General features: G+C 43.3%; 2 protein-coding genes across 2 annotated transcripts in view; one reads left to right on the top strand and one right to left on the bottom strand.

The window, feature by feature from the left end:
• MCM3 (minichromosome maintenance complex component 3) overlaps positions 1 to 20,651 on the top strand; it is a 368,003-nt gene that overhangs the window by 114,676 nt on the left and 232,676 nt on the right. The gene's annotated exons all lie outside the window — the stretch shown is intronic.
• On the bottom strand, positions 1,999 to 19,667 carry RHAG (Rh associated glycoprotein). Its single transcript, XM_081855727.1, has 10 exons — positions 19,522 to 19,667; positions 16,540 to 16,723; positions 13,703 to 13,853; positions 12,153 to 12,300; positions 11,171 to 11,337; positions 9,539 to 9,676; positions 7,864 to 7,985; positions 4,954 to 5,027; positions 4,186 to 4,259; positions 1,999 to 2,210 (listed from the first exon to the last, which is right to left on the bottom strand). Exons 1-10 carry the CDS (start codon positions 19,628 to 19,630, stop codon positions 2,139 to 2,141), a joined length of 1,239 nt encoding a protein of 412 aa, XP_081711853.1. The 5' UTR covers positions 19,631 to 19,667; the 3' UTR covers positions 1,999 to 2,138.

Here is a 20,651-nt window from a genome sequence, read left to right as displayed (position 1 = left end):
CAGCAGCCACTAGGCCCTTGACCACCTTCAAAAACTTTCTTTTGACAGCAGAGGGACACAGCAAAGGGATGGTATCCACAATATAAAAAATATTGCTCCAAAATCCCACAGCTCCCCTTGACGCAATCAAAGAACAATGGGAGCACAACATAGGCTATGAAATTAACACTACCCAATGCACTAGAATATGGTCTAAACCTCCCTTTAAGACCATATCAGCCAAAAGAATGGAACTCTGGAACTCACCTACAATACAGGTGGTACTTCACACCATGGAAACTGGCACTGATACACCCAGGAACCTCACCAAGATGTTGGAGAGGCTGCACCTCCACAAGCACATACCTCCACATGTGGTGGGAATGCCCTCCAATCCAACCCTTCCAGACAGCAGTCCTACAAGAGATATGCAAAATAACTAAACAGAACTGGCCCTACTGAACATCTTCCAAGATCATAATGACCACTCACATTATACAGAGCTTATAACCCACCTACTCTCAGCAGCCAGAAGCCTCATAGCCAAACACTGGAGAGACCTGTCAGGAGTAAACATGAACCAATAGTATCAAATTGTTTGGGAAATTGCCTTACTAAAAAGTCTCTGCCATGTCTTGATTCCCTACAGAAACACGACCCTGGCTAAGCTCCTGAAACCCAACTGAATTGCTAATGATCAGCAGAGATTGGTGGTGGTGTGCAACCTATGTAACAAACAGTGCTTTTTTCTGGCAGAACTCTGTGGTACACAGCACTGTCACCTTTATATATATATGTAGGAAAAAAGCTGAAGGCTGATCGCTGGAGAATTGATGCTTTTGAATTGTGGTGCTGGGAGAGACTCTTGAGAGCCCCATGGACTGCAAGATCAAACCTCTCCATTTTGAAGAAAATCAGCCCTGAGTGCTTACTGGAAGGACAGATCCTGAAGCTGAGGCTCCAATACTTTGGCCACTTCATGAGAAGAGAAGACTCCCTGGAAAAGATGCTGGGAAAGATGGAGGGCACAAGGAGAAGGGGACAGCAGAGGACGAGATGGTTGGACAGTGTTCTCGAAGCTACCAGCACGAGTTTGACCAAACTGCAGGAGGCAGTGGAAGACAGGAGTGCCTGGCGTGCTCTGGTTCATGGGGTCACAGAGAATCGGACATGACTAAACGACTAAACAACAACAAGGAAAAAAGCACTAGTCACAAGTAATACTTTCCATGGTTTGAAGTGTCTTAAATAAATTGTACTGCTTGTATTTCAGTTTCTTTGACTACAGTGGTATTATTTCCTTTTACTCAGTACCATCATAATCAATAGCTACTGTATTTTATGCAACTGATGCCCAGATTAGGATTTTAAAATTTAACTACCAATATTATGGTGGAAGGGACGCGGGTGGCGCTGTGGATTAAACCACAGAGCATAGGGCTTGCTGATCAGAAGGTCGGTGGTTCGAATCCCCACGACAGGGTGAGCTCCCGTTGCTTGGTCCCTGCTCCTGCCAACCTAGCAGTTCGAAAGCACGTCAAAGTGCAAGTAGATAAATAGGTACCACTCCGGCGGGAAGGTAAATGGCGTTTCCATGCTCTGGTTTGCCAGAAGTGGCTTAGTCATGCTGGCCACATGACCCAGAAGCTGTACGCCGGCTCCCTTGGCTAATAAAGCAAGTTGAGCGCCGTAACCCCAGTGTCGTCCACAACTGGACCTAATGGTCAGGGATCCCTTTACCTTTACCTTTGTTATGGTGGAAAGAGTTGAGTTAAATTCAGTATCTATGAAAAGAGGCACTAAATTATAGCATCTGGTTTCATTTTAGGGTCTGTCTGATCAACTCCAGGAGATTGCAGCTTGGGTGTGAAGTCACTTGTCACTTTGCGTATTTATTTTATCAGTAAGCATTCTCTCAAATTATTTTGCTGCCAGGTTCTGAATACATCAGAAACACAAGCGTTGAGTGGGTAGTGCTGTAATGCGTGAATGTGCATAATATTAATACTAGTCCAGAAAAACATTTTGCTCTGGTTTTATTTTTGCAGTAAATTAAAGCAGATATAAACTGAAAAAAACAATGCATGGTCCAGTTATTTCACCAGAAACAGAAAACACCTTTGGGAAAATAGCTAAATATGTATAGTTCCTTCTGTGCTTCAATGCTGAGCTTGCTGTGGCTCTCTGGGTAAATGAAAACTGCTCTCGTATGATGGCTCTTCAGGGGGAACCTAGAAGGAAACCAGACAAGATGTTTGAGTAGACATAATTTAGTTGGTAGCCAAAGGAAGTTACACCACACATACCAAAATCTAAAGTGAGTTCAATATCTTTTTTGTAATCCCTTAAACCATTGTGATAAACAAGATCAGACTCTTATGTTTTTATGCAGGTTAGCTAGTGCTGAAGACTGTAAACTGGATAGTTGCAGCAATGATAGATGGTTGATCTATTCAGAAAGTTCCAGAGCTGGGATTTTAAGCCATTGCCTCCAGACTTCTACTAGTTTCCAACAGTGAGTTCACTTCAAAAGACAAACCCAAAGGCCATTCAAAGTCAACAAACAACTTGCAGAGGGATTTAGCTGCATTCTTCAAACTCCTTGTACAGGTGTCATCCCATTTTTTAAAAGCGTGATTTGCCATTTCTGTCAGTCTCCTGCTGTACAAGATAACATGCAGAAGAGCTCTTCCTTTAAAAGTGGGCCAAAGGCAGTCTTCTGCCTAACTTTTTAAGCCTCCCTTCTTAATTTCTCCCTTGAGAAATTCCAGAGATGTGGTCCTTTTCCACCTGTCTATGGACACATGTCTTTTTACTGAATCTTCAGCAAGAGATACCAGTTAACTTGCTCATTTGTGGAAAGAACATCAGTTGCCTGTCCAATACCATTAAAAACGGGAGTGAAACCAATTTAAAAATATTGCTTAAAAAAATCACAGCTTCACAGTGATGAACATTCTGCTGTTCTGAATCCCCCATTTGCTGCTGGAGGGAGCTGTTATAAAAACAAAACAAAAAAACCCCATATGTTAAATGTGACCGTGCATTTACTACTGATGTGCATTTTGGCTCTGAGAGGGAAAGGCTGAAGAGGAAAAGGAAAATGATTGAGAATTAGTTGCAGAATGAACTGTGAGGTCAGAAGGATGAAGAGGTTTAAGGTGATGGCTGGGGTGCAGAGAGAGTGCTATGCTCTCTAGGGTGCCAAGGGAGGAAAGGGAATCCAGAGAGACCTGTGGGGTGGGAAAACAAGGGGAAAGCAGGGGGTGGGTGAGCTATGGGGTTCAGATGGTGTTATGTACTGAGTGAATAGGATCCAAAATGCAGCAGTCTGATTGGTCCTAGAACAATAGGATTCAGAATGCAGCAGTCTGATTGGTCCTAGAACAATGCAGCAGTATGATTGGTCTGCAGGAGCCACCCAATCCGGCTCCAGATGAAAGTGAATCCACAACCTGATTGGCCTACAGGAGAATTCTGGAATTAGCCAATCACGTGCAGCCCATTGTGTAAATAATGTATATAAAGCAGTTACTTTGAGGGGACATTCATTCCCTCCTCACCACTATGAGCTGAATAAAGAGCGTGAAATCACTTTGCAACTGAGTATATTTCAGATGGGCTGGTGCCTACACTATGGAGTCCCCAGAAAGGATACAATGGAGCTTTATGGGAGGTTAATAGAGAACAGGGTAATGGAAAATACTGTTATAATTGTAACACGAAAAGTTTATCCATGGTTAACTTAGGAATGCAGGCTTCACACTAAAGTTCAGCTAGCCTAGAAATGGAAAGTGGAGACAATAGTGGAGGCCTTCCCCTTTATCTGTTTTTTTTTTTTTATTAAAAAAAACTTTAATAAAAGCTAATTGAAAAGAAAAAGAAAGCAAATCAAACAATCCCCGCACAATAAAGCCTAACAATAAAGGGGGAGGGGGAACTATCCTGTGAGATTTCTACAACTCTGGGTTGAAGAAATTACAGCACAGCTCACAGCACATCCTTCCATGCCCTGGGAATCCCAAGTAGGCAAATGTGATCTGGAAAAGAGCGCTGCAAAGTGGAGGCATTTATTAAGAAATTGGAAGCAAACTTGATTGTTCTGGATGGATCAGAAAGAGACATTGGCACTGGCTATCTCATCGTGCTGATACCATGAAAGAAAAATGCTATTTTTATGCACTCGGTTGTATTATTCTGTCCTACCTCCCAATACACAGAGTCATCATAGCAGTTCTGATCAGATGGTTGCTCCCAGAAAGGCAAATGTAGAATCAACCCTGCATTGGGGAGGGGGGAGGGGGGAACACAGCCGTAGTTAAAAGCATCCCATGACAGATTTTCTAAAACAACAGTAAGACGGAATATTGGAGAAATGCCACAGAAACCTCATTAGTCTATTATCTCATCAATTTGTGCCCCCCAAAGTTAAATTTAGGCTTAACATTAGCTTTGTGTATTTTAATTCAACCTGAAGCAATAGAAAGTTGAGGGGCCTTCCATTTTCTTCCTAGTGCAATTATATTTCACACTAGGTTCTACACAGTAAAACAGACACACTTGTAAGGAGGTTTCCAGATTGTGGTTTAATATTGTAAATATGTTTGTTGTTGTTTTTCCAAAAAAAAAAAAAAAAAAAAAAACCACCCTTGGGTTTTCCACACACTCTTTCAGCACCTGTTTCAAACATCTTTCAAGCCTATCCAGACACATAGAAGCGGACACATTTTAGCGTTTTTTACTTTTATTCTTCTTTCTCCTTAAATATTTTTAGTAGTCTTAAACTGTTTTTATTAATCGTTTTAACACTTCTTGCAAACTGCTTAGAGGTTTTATTACAACTGATCAACTGCTGTTAAATGATTAACTGATTAACTGCTGTTAAATAGATAAATGGGGTGCACCCGTCCCGCAACAAACACCCGTCTGAAAGCAGCCTCAGACGGCACCGATAAGGGTCTGTATTTTACTGACCTGTAAAAGCTCCTCCTACCAAAGCAATTGCAATGGAGCATCCCAGAGCAGCAGCCTGCATACCAGTCGATAAACTATAGTATGGGGAGATAAAATACATATTGCATCACCTTCACCCATGATGAGTGGAATTTGTTAGGTGTGTTCAAACTTCTTTGGGACATAAAACACATGTAGTTTTTTTAAAAATGTGGCAATCCAATCTTCAGTGGTCCCCTAGCTGCCAGTGTCATCCTCTTGACTTCTCCAAGCCCCTGCCTTCAGGACAGGAAGGAGGAGGCTCAATGTTCACTCCTTTTGTCTCCCCTTTCAGCAGGCAAGGCCCCAAAGGGTGTTCCCGCCAGCCAGGGAAGAAGGGGAGAGTGAAGATCTACAATGGAAACAAGTGGGGGGTGGAGAGGAATCAAGCTTACCAGATAGTTGAAATGGGACTCAAAGGCCATTGGGGTGGGGGAGAAGAGGCCTGTTTTGAATCATGCTGGGTGGGTGCTGAGCCCAGGAGACCCCAGAGGGCAACCCCAAAGCTTTGCTCCCTAGGAGTTGGAGAGGACCAGCATGCCTCCGATTCGCCAAGAGGGCGCTTTAGAGGTGGCATGGGGGGGGGCTGCCAAGGAGGCGGCAGCGCAATGCACTCCTTGGAGGCCAGATCTGCTGCCCCTATGTATCCTGCCACCCAAGGCGGTCTCCTCATGGGTGGGCTGATCCTGCCTATAAGGAGGGAAGAGGGAGAAGCCGCCCAACCTGTAGAAAGCCCAAGTAGTCTATGTGATTTGTGAAAGCGAGAATGGAGCATACTAGTGGAGTATAATTTACTTTACAATATGTTGACGTTTTCTTGAAGGATCCATTTCCCCTCACTCAGCTAATAAATGAGAGGAAACAAACACATGACTCTTCCTCTATGGACAGGCACCCTCTTGAGGCTAATGGGCAGCCAGCTTCTATGCTGTCTAAGGCAACAGGGACAGAATGTCGACATTTCTCCCACCCACAGGATGACCCTGCTGACTGGATAGGCCCCATCTAGTGTGTCCTAGGAACCTTTGCACCTTCCTATCCCAAACACAGGTGTTTCTAACAGACTGAGGCTAACAGATTGAGGTTGAATCCTGACAAGATAGAAGTACTGTTTTGGGGGGACAGGAGGCAGGCAGGTGATGAAGACTCCCTGGTCCTGAATGGGGTAACTGTGCCCCTGAAGGACCAGGTGCGCAGCCTGGGAGACATTTTGGACCTGCAGCTGTCCATGGAGGCACAGGTCAATTCTGTGTCCAGGGCAGCTGTTTACCAGGTACGCAGGCTGAGACCCTGCCTGCCCGTGGACTGTCTCGCCAGAGTGGTGCATGCTCTAGTTATCTCCCGCTTGGATTACAGTGGTACCTCAGGTTACAGACGGTTCAGGTTACAGACTTTGCTAACCCAGAAATAGTACCTCGGGTTAAGAACTCTGTTTCAGGATGAGAACAGAAATCGTGCAGCAGTGGCGTGGCGGCAGCAGCGGGAGGCCCCATTAGCTAAAGTGGTGCTTCAGGTTAAGAACGGACCTCCAGAACGAATTAAGTTCTTAACCCAAGGTACCACTGTACTGCAATGCGCTTTGTGTGGGGCTACCTTTGAAGGTGACCCGGAAACTACAGCTAATCCAGAATGCGGCAGCTAGACTGGTGACTGGGAGAGGCCACCGAGACCACATAACACTGGTCTTGAAAGACCTACACTGGCTCCCAGTACGTTTCCAAGCACAATTGAAAGTGTTGGTGCTGACCTTTAAAGCCCTAAATGGCCTCGGTCCAGTATACCTGAAGGAGCGTCTCTACCTCCATCGTTCTGCCCGGACACTGAGGTCCAGCTCTGAGGGCCTTCTGGCAGTTCCCTCGCTGCGGCAAGCGAGGGAACCAGGCAGAGGGCCTTCTTGGTAGTGGCACCTGCCCTGTGGAATGCCCTCCCACCAGATGTCAAAGAGAAAAGCAACTACCAGAAGACATCTGAAGGCAGCCCTGTTTAGGGAAGCTTTTAATGTTTGATGGACTATTGTATTTTAATATTCTGTTGGAAGCCACCCAGAGTGGCTGGGGAAACCCAGCCAGATGGGCGGGGTATAAATAATAAATTAGTAGTAGTAGTAGTATTCTTGTTGCTGTTATTAAATTTTAATCCTGCCTTTCGATCCACCAGTAACAAAACAATACAAATAACTTTTTTTAAAAAAAATTAAAATATTTTCAAACAATAAAAGCATCTAAAAATATGTGGTGCTAGTTCAGGGAGGGAATGAAGTCAGCATGGGGCAGAAGTTTGGTTCAGTTTGCAGTTTAGAGCAGACTTAACTACTTTTGCACTTCCTGAAATAATACACAAACTGAAATGCAGTTATTCTTTTAAATATTACATTTCAATGTTCACCAGCCAAATAATATATCAGGAGAAAGTGCACATAAGAATTCATACACTGGTGAAAATAACATGAAATGCAGTATGTAAGAGAAAATTGCTTGCAAGTATATATAAAGTGAGAGACACGCATTATAATGTTCTGGGCAATTTTCATAAGGACTTTAAAATGAGTAAATCGTAAAGTGATGTGGAATGTAGGGAGCAGGTCTTAAAATTGGGGGGAAATGAGAAAATGAGAGAAAGTGGAACTGAAACTATGTTGGCCTTGTGGTCTGTTGATATTCCTGCATTGCAGGGGGTTAGACTAGATGACCCTGGGGTTCCCTTCTGACTCTACAATTCTATTATTCGAATCTGTGCTCTAGATTAGATCTGTGCTCTGACACTGCTCCTACTGCATCCCAAGAAGGCAATCTAAAAGCAACATTTCATACATTCTTAGTTTGGCCATTTTTGTCACCTGTCAAAACTTAGTTTGCAACCAATTAAAACATGTTATTTTACTAGGCAACTCACTTGTTCTCGACTTGTAAAGCAGCTGCAACGATACTTGCAAGGCCTCCCAAAAGGCCAGGTAAGCCATGCAGGTTATGGACTCCACAGGTGTCTTGAATCTTCAGCTTTGAGGCAAAGAAAGGCTGCAAGGAAACAAAAGGTTATTTCCAAGTCACTGTAAAACAGGGTATCTAGAAAGGATGTTGTTCTTCCTTGTTTTCACAGGTTGTCTTACATGATCGAAGAGCAAATTTGCACAACATAAAATGACACCACTGTATCCTGCAATATAATCTACATTTTGGAAAGGTCTCCCTCGGGAGGCTGTAGACTTTCCTTCCTTGGAGGTTTTAAAGCAGAGGTTGGATGGCCATCTGTCATGGATGCTTTAGCTGAGATTCCTGCATTGCAGGGGGTCAGACTATATGACTCTTGAGGTCCCCATTCTGTGATTTATTAATCATCTCAAAAATATTTCCCTAGATAGGATACAACATAGTAACATCTTTGGACAACTGAATTTGAGGCTGTGGCCATGCAAGGGAGAAGTAATGGTGGAATGGGAAGCTGTTTCTGGCTTTAGTAAGACTACTGACTCAGAATCCAACACACTTTTCCTTGCCACCTGACGGGACAAGTCTCCCCATATGGTAAGAAAAAACAGTTGCACACCTCTATGTTGGCAATAGGGCAAATTCCCAGTATGACCGGTGTTGTGTACTGAAGTTCTCTCCCTGGGCCAGCAGGGGGATACTGTAGATAGTTCAGGTGGACATATGCAAATAAGGGATCGAAAGTGACGTTCAGTGATAGGATAGTTACAGAAAATGGTTACTGTTGTGTTCTAATGGAGCTCTATATAAGCAGGCTGGCTGAACCCTTCAGTTCAGTTCTGTTCTGGCCTGTGAATAAACAAGAGCTGTTTGAAGAATCGCTGTGTCGTCTGATATGTTCACCCACAACTTAACACTGGCGATGAAGGTGGGATGGATGGAAAACAGAGCACAGCCAGATGCAGCCACCCTCTGAGCGGAGCTGAATCACTGAGCTGAAACACCGAGCGAAATCACTGAACATCATTTTCGATCCCTTATTTGCATATGTCCCCCTGAACTATCTACAGTATCCCCCTGCTGGCCCAGGGAGAGAACTTCAGTACATAACACCCCTCCCCACCGAGATAAGGTGTTAGTTACAATCGTAACAACCGGGGGAACTTTTTTCTTTCCCACTCCAAATGTGGAAATCAGTCTGACAAAAACGGTCTCCAGCCATTCAAAAGAATGTGAGAGAGCTCAAATTGTGTAAGGGCACCAGACAGAGGCATGAACTTCCATTGCAGCCAGATGCTGAATGGTGTGGTGCTCAGCAGAGAAGCCGGTCTGCTTGAGGGCAATGGAATGGGACATTCACTCAATAGCAACCATAATCTTTAATTGCGGCAGGCCCTGATGTACCAAAGGAAATTTATCTAGATACCAGAATAAGTCGGGATTATATTGAAATTTCCCATTACTCCCTTTGATTGGCTTTGAAAACACACTCAGAAAGGGGCAGAATCCTGGCAACTTGAGCCGCGGCAATAACTGTTAAGTAAACTAACAAGCACAGCTTGGATTTCGGCCTACTCAGTGCAGTGTGCAAATTCTCTTATCAAAGGTAGGACAAATCTAAAAAAGAACAAAGTAGCACTCACAGTCAAGTATTTGAATCCAGCAACTGAGATGAATCCAGCTGTGCTGCCAATTAACATTGCACCGAAAGGTAAGATGTTCAGGTCGGCACAGGAACCCACAGCAACTCCTCCTGCCAGGGTAGCATTTTGAATGTGCACCTGTGTGGGGCACAACATATTGACACGTTATATCACACCAGTAAAACCAAGAGACCGTTTGCCTTTCCTGTAATTGACTACTACTGCAAGATAGTTGCAAAGGAATTTGCAAAGGTGACGTTCGAAAAGCAGTTGCAGAAACAATTGAACTAAAGCTGGACTTGGCATCCTCACGTGACCAGGGGCACATTTCACTTAAACATGCAGGGGCCCAGAATGCAACCTTTGTGTAAGTGGGGAGTCGCCTGTAATGCAGAAATTAGATGTGACCAGCAGGCTGACCAGAATTTCATTCTGGCTGTAAGTAGTTCACAGTTATCCTCTTTTCCTCACCCGTACCACTAGCCCCACAAATTGGTCTTTTCACTGTAGCTGGTGACTTACAACTAGAGGTGGAGGAGAAATTAGATCCAGTTTGCATTTAAAGGTGAACCAATTCACACTTTGTAAGAAAATATGTGACTAGAAACAGTCATCCTTCGGAAAGTTTGCACTTCTCTGAATTTTGAACTGCAGTTCTTTATTCAAGCGATGTGTACAGAAATACACAAAAATGTGCATACAAATGAATGCATTAGTGGAAATGGCATAGGAAATGCATCACATTAGAGGAAATTGTTTTGCAAGATGAGTAATAAGACAAAATTGCAAACAAAAATGTGTATATTGGGAGAAAATTGCATTAAAATGCTGGTGAATTTTCATGAGGACTAAAAAATATATATTACAAAGTGATGTGGAAATGCAGAGAACTGAATTTAAGAGTGTAAAAATGAGAAATGGAGAGAAAGCAAAATGGATATATTTTGCAATCCCTACATACAATTAATTACCTTTTCAACAAAGGGTCTTCCTGATGGATATTTATTGTAGGATGAGTGCTCCTTGTGGACACAGGTTTTTCAAAGTGTCCACATGCTGGCATTGACAGCAAAATCCTAGTCTGTATCATCTCCCTGCCCAATTTAATCTGGATTTGTCCTATCTTGTAAAAATCTGGTATGTTCTGCAAAGTGTGTCAGACAGGAACAGCCCCAGAAGACATAAACCTTTATGAAGTCTATAAAAATTCATTCTAGCCAAAGCAAAACAATCCCTGATTTGGGTGGCTCTGAGGCAACAACTGTATACTGACATTCTGAGAAACCCAACTGAATCCATACTAGTGGTAAGGAAGAAAATTGGTTCTCCAAATTTTGTGATGCAGTCCTCCAACCAAAAAAATATGTGCAAAATGCATATATTGGGGGGAAGTGTTAAAAAGCATCATATTAGCTTGTAAAGAATTGTGCACAATAAGCAAAATTGCATACAAAAATCTGTGTATTAAGAGAATCCAAATGCTGATGAATTTTTGTGATGACTTTCTTGAATTGCAAACAGATGTGGGAATGTGGTGAACTGAATTTAGAGAGTAGAGAAATGAGAAACCCCGACATAAATGTGTGGTTGTTAACTGTGGTGGATATGCATCGTGCTCAAGACAAAGCTTACCATGTCAAGTTTGCCTCTGCCTTCCACCAGGATAGAGGTGGCAAATGCTGTGAGTGTGCCAGCTGCCAAAGCAAAGTATGTGTTGATGATCGCTCTTTGCTGGGCATCTGCTGTTGCTGCAACTGCTGAGTTAAAACTGGGCCAAAACAGCCAGAGGAAAAGGGTACCTATATAAATAATGTTTTTTCAAAAAACAACAAAATGCAGAATGTCATTAATTAATCTCCTCGGGTCTTCTTTGAAGGACATTGGAAGCTGGTCAGACCATTCCCTGTACTCTCAACTCTGATGACTCCCAGTATGGCTCCCCTTTATCACATACACAGCCCAACAAGACAATGACAAAAATCCACCAATAGCATACAAATCAATTTGGCTAAAAAATACTTTAAAAAAGAAAGAAAAGAAAACTCTGATGACTCCCAAAGGTCCCAGGGAGAGATCTTCCCCATCCTCTGTTGTCTGATCCTCTTAACCAGTGATTCTGGGAATGGAACCTTCCTATACTTTTCTTCCCTCCAATTATCATACACTTGGTCCAATTTGACCACCTGAACTATCATTGCACTGGCACACCAATACTGGTGTTCCATCATGCCTGGCAAATTGTGTCAGGGCAGCACTTAGGACTTCATCCAGAACACTTAGTGGCTTAGTACAGCTGTATACCTTAGAAACATTCCACAAGTCCACATCCCTTGGAGAAGTGAGACAACTGTTTCTATGAATCCAAAAGCTGGAATTAAAAGTGCCTAATGTCTGTGGCATCAGGCCCTCATGGTTCTTTCATACAGACCTAATTACCTGAGTCTCCTGGCATAAGTGGTTCAGAACCCTTGACCATGTAGTAATGCCAGGCAAGGCATCATATGATAAATAGCTTTTGAAAAGAGCTTTTGTTGGCCACCCTCATAGTATGATATGTTTCTTCTCCACAGTATCATGAAAATTGACTCATAAGAGAAAGAAGCCTCCTACTCACCAATCATAGCAAACATGTCGGAATTGTAAACAGAACCTTCATTTTTATGTCCATTTCTCAAAGCAGGGCGGTATATGACCCGAGCTACTGCCAGCCCAAAATAGGCTCCAAAAGCATGAATAGTCATGGATGCACCAGTATCAGTGGCCTGCAAAACAGCATAATTAGTTGCAACAATTAATTGTTAATCCCAACCATGTAGTATGCTGAACTGCTGTCTTAAAGCCAAGCGACAACTGCCATCATAAGAGGGCGAAAACTTCAGGTAACTATGACTGTGAATATGTGGGAGTCTTCCAAACGAATCCTTTTCATTTCAAGTTTCTGGTGCCAGTGCACAAGTATGCAAGGCTCCCTCCCTCCTTGTCCGTAGGCAATGTCTGGTGGCTACATACAAGAGTTGGGGAGGTTGGTTGGCTTGTTGAGATGCATCACTATACTCCTCTCTCCTAAAGCTGGAGGAGAAACAGCTGTTAGGTTTATTACTATTACTACTACTATATCAGGCTTTTGGAGTTAGAAACTGATGGGCAGATAGAGATGGGTGAGGAAAAGGCACCATTTTCTTTCTAAGGAGGAAGTGTGTTTTGCCAGTCCCAGCAAGGTAGGTCAACATTGGCACATGCAAGGTGTGCTTTTGCCTGCATGGTGTGATTTCAGCCATGTGAAAGTGGACAGGATCAAAATGTAAAAGTGAGCGTGGCAAGAATGTCATCTCTCAGGACTGCCTTCCAGAGGGGTTTTCCATGCAACACTATTTCAAATCATTTTTAACATTCATTATTCATTATATTCCCTCTCTCTCTCTCTCTCTCTTTAAAGGACCGATTGCAGGGGATATTTTGGCATGACAGCATCAATGCAAGGTTCCTGAAGGAGCGATCATTAAACGACAGTCAAATGTTGCTGTTCTTCTTGAATTCAGGGGCAGCTGATGTGTTGGGGTGGAGCTGCCTTCCTGACCCTGGAGTCACCCCACCCCACTAGACACCACTGCATGAATTAAGCTTCAACACAGAAGAAACAGAGAACAATTGTAAGCACAAAGCCTTGAGGCACATCAAACTAAACAGAGATAGGATATGTTTCCACTATAAAGTATGGGCATAATATACCAATTTTTTCGCTCCATAAGACGCACCCAACCATAAGACGCACCTAGTTTTTAGAGGGGGAAGCAAGAAAAAAAATATTCTGCGCAGAGCATGTAAGCGGCTCTCACTTTTCTTGCTTTAAACCCTTCCGTCCCTCTTCCCGCTTTGCTGAGAAGCCAGCAGAGCAAGAGCAATAGCGGCTTTTCTGGGAGGTGTGGGAAGGGACAGAGGGCAGCCCGTCAGTCCCTTCTCCCTCCTCGGGGAAAAGCCAGCAAGAGCTGCACACATGCTCCGCACAGCTCTTTGAAGGGAGCATTGAGCAGAGCCGCCCGCCTGCATTCACTCCATAAGATGCACACACATTTCCCCTTACTTTTTAGGAGGGAAAAAGTGTGTCTTATGGAGCAAAAAATATGGTAAGTGAACAACTTCATATATGTCACAGAAAATTCCTACCTGTAATACTGACACGACGAGGTGTTCGTTGCAGGCAAAGATGGTGATTTCAAAAATGGCCATGATCAGCATCTGGATTGGACTTGTTCTCCCCAGGACAGCTCCAAAGGAAATCAGGACAGCTGCTGTGCTGAAGTCTGCATTGATCATGCTTTCAATTGAAAGGGAATGCGGAGAATAAAAACCAAAGTCAGGATGATGTCATAGATGTATGAGGGTTCAGAGACCAGGATGAAGTGGCATGATGATGCTATCCTATGCCTAAGCAGATGTGGCTTTGAAAGCTGTATGGGGACTGTATGAAAGATCTCAGCTACCAGTTACACCCTTCGTGGTTAGTTAGTGCACTTAAGTTTAAGGCCATTTTTAGTTTGAAGAACAAGCAGTCATGTTCTTCTCTAGTGCAGAATGTACGCCCAGTCTGCATCAGGAGCAGATTCCAGAGCAGGGCCCAACAGCTCCTAGTGCTTCAAAAAAATAAAAAATGGCCTCCAGGTAAACTCTAAAACAACAACAGTACTAGGAACAATATACGGTGTCAACACCCTGAGGGTCAGCCCAGATATTAAAAGTACCACATAAGACTGCCCCCACTCAGTGTTTCTTGTCCATCTTTTTCTTCTTTATAAAACATCACAACCAGGTATCATTGTTAGGGCATCTCCTTGCACTTGCAGCTCACAATGTTGGCTGCTAATGTCAGGGAGAACCATTGTCCCTTCCTATTCTGTGTAAGAAGGAGAGGAGAGGGAGAAAAAACAAGGGTCTGTGTAGGTCTTAGAATGTCTAGTTTGGGCCCGAACCATTTGAAGGAATAAATGCAATTAATCTGAAAAAATAGCCTGATGTTTATTGAATTGATTATTGAATTGAGACTTTGAGGCCTTACCCAGACAACCCTACAAAAATGTACTTTAACCTCACATTTCCCCTTTGGTTCAATCCTCTTACAAATTCCTTTCTGGGACCATGGCAGGAAAATGACCAGGAGAATGCCTGGCTGAGTTTGTCTTCTGTTTCTTTTGTCTCAGGTAAAAAGTGGGGAGCGGAAATGCATCCAGCCTTTTGCATTCATGGGGAATGCACATCACAACATTGCAGCAGGAAAATGCAGGAAATGGTGTGCGCATGAGAGATGAGGTTTTGCCACTTGCCAGTAGCAATGTCACAGGCAGACCTGTCTCTAATAGGTGCCTATGACATTTATAGCAGCGGAGCTGCTGGCGGCAAATTGTATTTCGTTAACGATAACCCTCTGCATTTTTGACACTGGGAAAATGCACAGAGCAAAGATGCAAAGAACTCATTTGCAAGAGCACCACCTTGAGGGAAGATACATTAATTCATTGCAGCAGCTGACTATGAGCTGTGTAGTTTTGCATGAAAATTGCAATAACCTGGAAAGGCTCTATGAATTGTGCTAAAATATATGCTCCAAGTGAAACTCATTTTAACTGTATTTGCTTCGTTTTACACTTTCATATAAGTGTAAAAGTCTTATTTATTGACTTCATGACTTTTACAATATACTTGACAATGCTATTGGGAGGGTGGTTGTGATAATAATAATAATAATAATAATAATAATAATAATAATAATACCCCGCCCATCTGGCTGGGTTTCTCCAGCCACTATGGGGAAATGATAGTAACTAAGCAGTTCTATTGAAATCAATTTTTGCTTGATTTTATTTCTGCATAAAATTCTGTTCTAGTACCAGATGGGTGAAGGTGGCTTTGGAAGCCCCATTGAAACTTCAAAAAGAGGATGCATGGGTGAGCCTGATTTTATTTTATTTTTTGTCCAAACTAAATGTTAAGAATCCAGAGGAAATGAAGGTAAAAGAAAAGAAGGGAATATAAACATTTTTCAACTCATCCACCCCAATATAACACCCAGCATGACTACTTTCTAGAAACCAACATTACATTCAGCCTTCAAATCCAAGGTAAGCCTGATTTTAGATCACCAATTCCTGGATGCACATTTGGCTCATTGGCCAGATTGTGCATTCGGCCACCATTCTGGCAGTTCCCAGAAGCATGGAGAAGAGGCTACATAGCTCAGAATCACCTCCCAGAAGTGTTGGACTGACCCGTCTCCTCGTTTTCAGAGGGCCATGAAACTGGGCAGAGGGTTTTCCAGCCACTTCCCAAGAGCCTTCTGTCAGGGAGGGGCATGGATAGGAAAGAATCCCAAGAGTCTTGTGGTGCCTTAAAGCCTAACAAATTTATTCCAACACAAAGTTTATTCATGTAGAACCCTCTTCATCAGATGCATAAACTCGTGTTTTATTTTGGCACGTTTATTTATTTATTGCTGTACTGCCTTTGATAATGCACATAAGTGAAATTTATTAAAAAGAAAATAACTACAAAACAGCAAAGACAACAGCAAGGCAACAGAAATAGTTAAAATACCAGAATGTCCTATACAATATCAGGGGGATATTAAACAAACAGGAGAATGGGAGAATGTTTTTGCATTTTTTATTCTTCAGTTTTGCTTCATGCCCAAAAGATAAGAGTAAGCAGCAACAGTGTTTTCTGGGGGGGCTGACTTCTCCTTTCCCCCCGCATGCCTTTTCTGTGATGGGACAGGGATGGGCTTCTAATGTTTAATGTTTGGGCAAGTTGATGTGGGTGACAGCATTGGTTTAAGCATGGACACCTGATCGGATGAAGTGAGCTTTAGTTTTCGAGTTTGCAAAAGCTCACAGCACAATCCTATTTTCAGCCTTTAAGGAGCCATGGGACTCTTTTATGAATTCCTGTGGGCTTTCCAGTGACAGTGGTGTCTGTTAAGAGACAGGGGCTTCTCAGGATGCCCCCCTTACCTGCCAATGTTGATGTGGATTTCATTTGAGTGCATATGCCAGAATCCTTGCAGCAGGATGCCCCACTGGAGACCCAAGGCTGCAACGAGGAAGTTTATGCCAACACTGCTGAAGCCATATTTCTTCAGGAAAGTCATCAGGAAACCAAACCCAACAAATATCATCACATGAACATCCTGAAAGACTGGAAGGATAAGGAAGACAATGTGTTGGGCCCACGATGGGTTGCATAAATTGAAAGCTAATAATGGCAACTTATTCCCAGTTACCCACCATGAAGAACCCTCTCTTTTCCCACTGAGCATATTTTTAAAACAAGTGCAGTCAATCATTTCTGAGAAGGCGGGTTCTCCTTCCTGGAGAGCACGTGTTGCGGTGGGGGCAACCAAGACATCCCTCTGTTGCTAGGCGGGTTAGTATAGAGGGCTACGATTCTGATTGGGAACCCCTCAGTCGTTGGAGAGAATTTGTGTAGCAATTTTATGATTGACTGATGAGGGGCTATTTATTCCCTGCACTCAGTGTTGAGCTTCCTCTTTTCGCTGCACGCATTGGATCACCCGCCCACCCTCCCTATATTTAGGGCTGTTCGCATTGACCTTGCTATGCCTGTCATGGGGTCGTCTGCTTTTGGGGCGGGGGCCTGGTAGGAATTTTGCCATTTGGCTGATTGGCTGGTCCCATTTGGTTTTTGCCTGTAAAAAGATAAGATAAAGGTACCCCTGCCCGTACGGGCCAGTCTTGACAGACTCTAGGGTTGTGTGCTCATCTCACTTAAGAGGCCGGGAGCCAGCGCTGTCCGAAGACACTTCCGGGTCACGTGGCCAGCGTGACGAAGCTGCTCTGGCGAGCCAGCACCAGCGCAGCACACAGAAACGCCGTTTACCGTCCCACTATAAAGCGGTACCTATTTATCTACTTGCACTTTTGACATGCTTTCGAACTGCTAGGTGGGCAGGATCTGGGACCGAAAGACGGGAGCTCACCCCGCCGCGGGGATTCGAACCGCCGACCATACGATCGGCAAGTCCTAGGCACCGAGGTTTTACCCACAGCGCCACCCACGTCCCTTTTGGTTTTTGCCTACTGCGTAGCAAATCACCACAACTTGTAAGGTTGCGGTTAGGCATCGGTGGAGGGGGTATAGTTGGCTGTGCCTGCCCCTCCAATGCTGCTGCTGCAAGGATATTCCGTTAAAGGAACCCAGGTGCTCACATGCTCTTGTCCAAACCCCTGTCAAGGGACTAGGGCCACGCAAGAGCCCCTGGGAGCATTTGGGGAGAGGTGAGAGCCTGGCGCCCGGCTCTATGCTCTCCCCAAAATGTTTTCCCTTACTGACTTTCGCAGGCTTGCAGATGTCAGTTTTGTTCCTACCTCTAGGCTGGAACAGATAGTCGCAAACCAGTGCCTAAGCAACCACTCACATGCTGTAATCAATAAAGTTGTGGCCAAAAATTACGCCCAAAACCTTTAACAAAAATTCTGTGTGAATTGTGTCTTTATCTGAGGGTGGCTATGGGGTCCTCGACAAGCAACAGGCACATGGGTAGAATATTCTCAAATATGGAAAATAAATTCCCAAACTCAGGAGTGTAACAAGGTGCATATTTCTGGGAATATATTGCAATATATTTTATAAAAAGAATTAACAGATATATTTTTTAAAATAACAGTTGCATTGATGTGTTTAAAATTCCACCTACTGTATTTTTTGCGCTGTAAGACTCACTTTTTCCTCCCTAAAAAGTAAGGGGAAATGTGTGTGCGTCTTATGGAGCGAATGCAGGCTGTGCAGCTATCCCAGAAGCCAGAACAGCAAGAGGGATTGCTGCTTTCACTGCGCAGCAATTCCTCTTGCTGTTCTGGCTTGAGATTCAGAATATTTTTTTTCTTGTTTTCCTCCTCCAAAAACTAGGTGTGTCTTGTGGTCTGGTGCGTCTTATAGAGTGAAAAATACGGTATTTTCTTTTTGAGGATGGGAGTGGGGGGACCTGATCCTTCCACGGCTGTTTGTGACCTTACGTAAGGGTATGTGGTCTCCAAAACTTTTCAAACAGAGCTGAGGAATTGATTAATTGTAATTAATTAATTAAACAAGTTTACATATTATAACTTGTGAAATGGCTGAGCGCTAAATGAGTACTTGGTACCTTTGTAATAACACTTATTTTATGCCACCTTAAATAAACAGACACTTTAGCAAATTAATCCTGGTTTAAAATTAAAATTAAAATTAACTCAATTGAATGCATATCTACTGAATCCTATTTAAAGGCTTCTGCAGAATAGATGATGAACTGCAGTAACATGACAAAAGCTATGCCTGGCTAAAGGACAGTAAGTTTCTTTCAGCATCAGTTAAAGCCCCCAAACCCAGTGCCTTCGTAGTTTCAGGAGAAAAAGGACTCAAGCCAAAGGGTTAGAAGATAGTCATTCCTATATTGCCTGGCTGTTTTAATCTAGCATTCAGCCCTTGGGGTGTGAGAGCGGGCAGGAAAACGAGATAGGAGTTCAAAATGGTAAATGAGAATCCTCTGTGTCGTCTCTGAAGCCAGAAGATTTCAGATGCACAAGGCCTAAGACACTTTGAATCCTCAAATTCTGCAAAGCGGTTAGATGGAGTGAGACCTAAACAGAAACGAAACTTTAAATGATTACTTTGATGGGTGCAGCAGGAACAGGAGTCTCACATTATCACCACAGAAGTCTGCTTTCTAGAAGCAATGTGCGGCAGAAGTGAGACAGAGCCTTCAGCACCTTTACGGCCATTTGATATGCTACTAGTTTAAGGTGTGCAACATGCTCAGCAGGAGACAAACCGAGAAGCTCTCCAAGGTTAGTCTGTACTTGTGCACCATAGTGCAGCAATGCAAATAGCACCTCGCTGCACCAGAAAGCAAGTTTATGAACCAACAAAGCAGGCTTCTTCAAGAACTTGATGAGACAGGCACTACACAAAGGTAACAAATAGAAAGCACTCACGTGGGTATACTTGTCTCCTGTCCACTGTGTCATATTTTACAAATACTCCAAATAAAATTATAATGACCACCTCCAAGAAAATGGCAAGTATGGGGAATTTGATCCTCATGGTTGTGAAGGAAGATGGATCTGTGTTGGCCAGCCTTGCAGCAGTCTGCAGACGAGTGATAATGAGAGAGAGAGAGGCTCAATGTTTATATTCCTTTGGGTTACAACAGAATGACATGGCAAAAACTTGCCCTTGCCCATGTCAAGCTCACTGAAAGGAGGACTTTACAAAAGTCTCCTGTCTCAGACTTTACAATTATTGTGATTTTTATATGCTGCTCTTCAAAAAATAAAAATAAAATAAAAATACCCCAGGGAGGCAATATTCTGTGGGGTATATAGGCTTGTAACCAAAGTAGCACTAAGTCATGGCAAGGATGGAAATGTCATGAAATTATGACTCACGTTTATATGGCTTCGGAACACTTTTTATTATTATTTCTAACTGTCCCCCTCCCCACCCCGCATATTGTTTAAAAGGTATAAAAATAGCCACTGAGGCTATAATCTGTCGGAAATGGTTTGTAATACAAAGTTCAAATAACTCTGCATGGTATTTCCCAGTTTGGTTGCCAGAATTGTTTCTGGGTCCAACTCAAGGTCGTTTAAAGCCTCGGGTGGCTTAGGCCCCAAATATCTGCAAGACTCCATCTATCCCTAGTGGCCTTCTCAGGTATTAAGGTAAACACCCTTAAGTTGGTAATGGCACTTCAGGAGAGGGCCTTCTCTGTGGCAGCCCCTAAATTGTGGAACTGTAATGGTTTTATACATGAGATAGATACAGATATATAGATATAGATAATAGGTGCCCAGAACCAGTGCTTTTTTTTCAGACAGTACTCAGCGGTACACAGTACCAGCACTTTTTCACTTCTTTTCTCAAATATCCACATCCAGGAGACTATTATTATTACTACTGCTGCTGCTACAGAGGAAGAACTGTGCGGGGAGAGAGACTTTCTGTTCCTCATCATGCAATGGTGTTTCCCAGACCATGAGTTTGAGAAAAGCAGCCACAGCAGCAGCAGCTGAGAAGAAAGAAGTTTTAATAGTTTTATAATTTGCCTGTCCTTGTTTCTCAA

The sequence above is a fragment of the Podarcis erhardii genome (genome assembly GCF_964252035.2).
Source record: "Podarcis erhardii genome assembly, chromosome: 3".
Classification (NCBI taxonomy): Eukaryota; Metazoa; Chordata; class Lepidosauria; order Squamata; family Lacertidae; genus Podarcis; species Podarcis erhardii.
This window is presented reverse-complemented; position numbering and strand designations above follow the sequence as displayed.

What these genes read in the sequence shown, in the direction of transcription:
- RHAG (XM_081855727.1), bottom strand. Translation starts at nt 19,630, where the DNA reads ATGAGGATCAAATTCCCCATACTTGCCATTTTCTTGGAGGTGGTCATT. An exon ending in CTGGATTCAAATACTTGACT is followed by an intron (nt 7,986 to 9,538) that starts GTGAGTGCTACT and finishes GTTTCCTTGCAG; the next exon opens with CCTTTCTTTGCCTCAAAGCT. An exon ending in GGTAGGAGGAGCTTTTACAG is followed by an intron (nt 4,260 to 4,953) that starts GTCAGTAAAATA and finishes TCCCCAATGCAG; the next exon opens with GGTTGATTCTACATTTGCCT.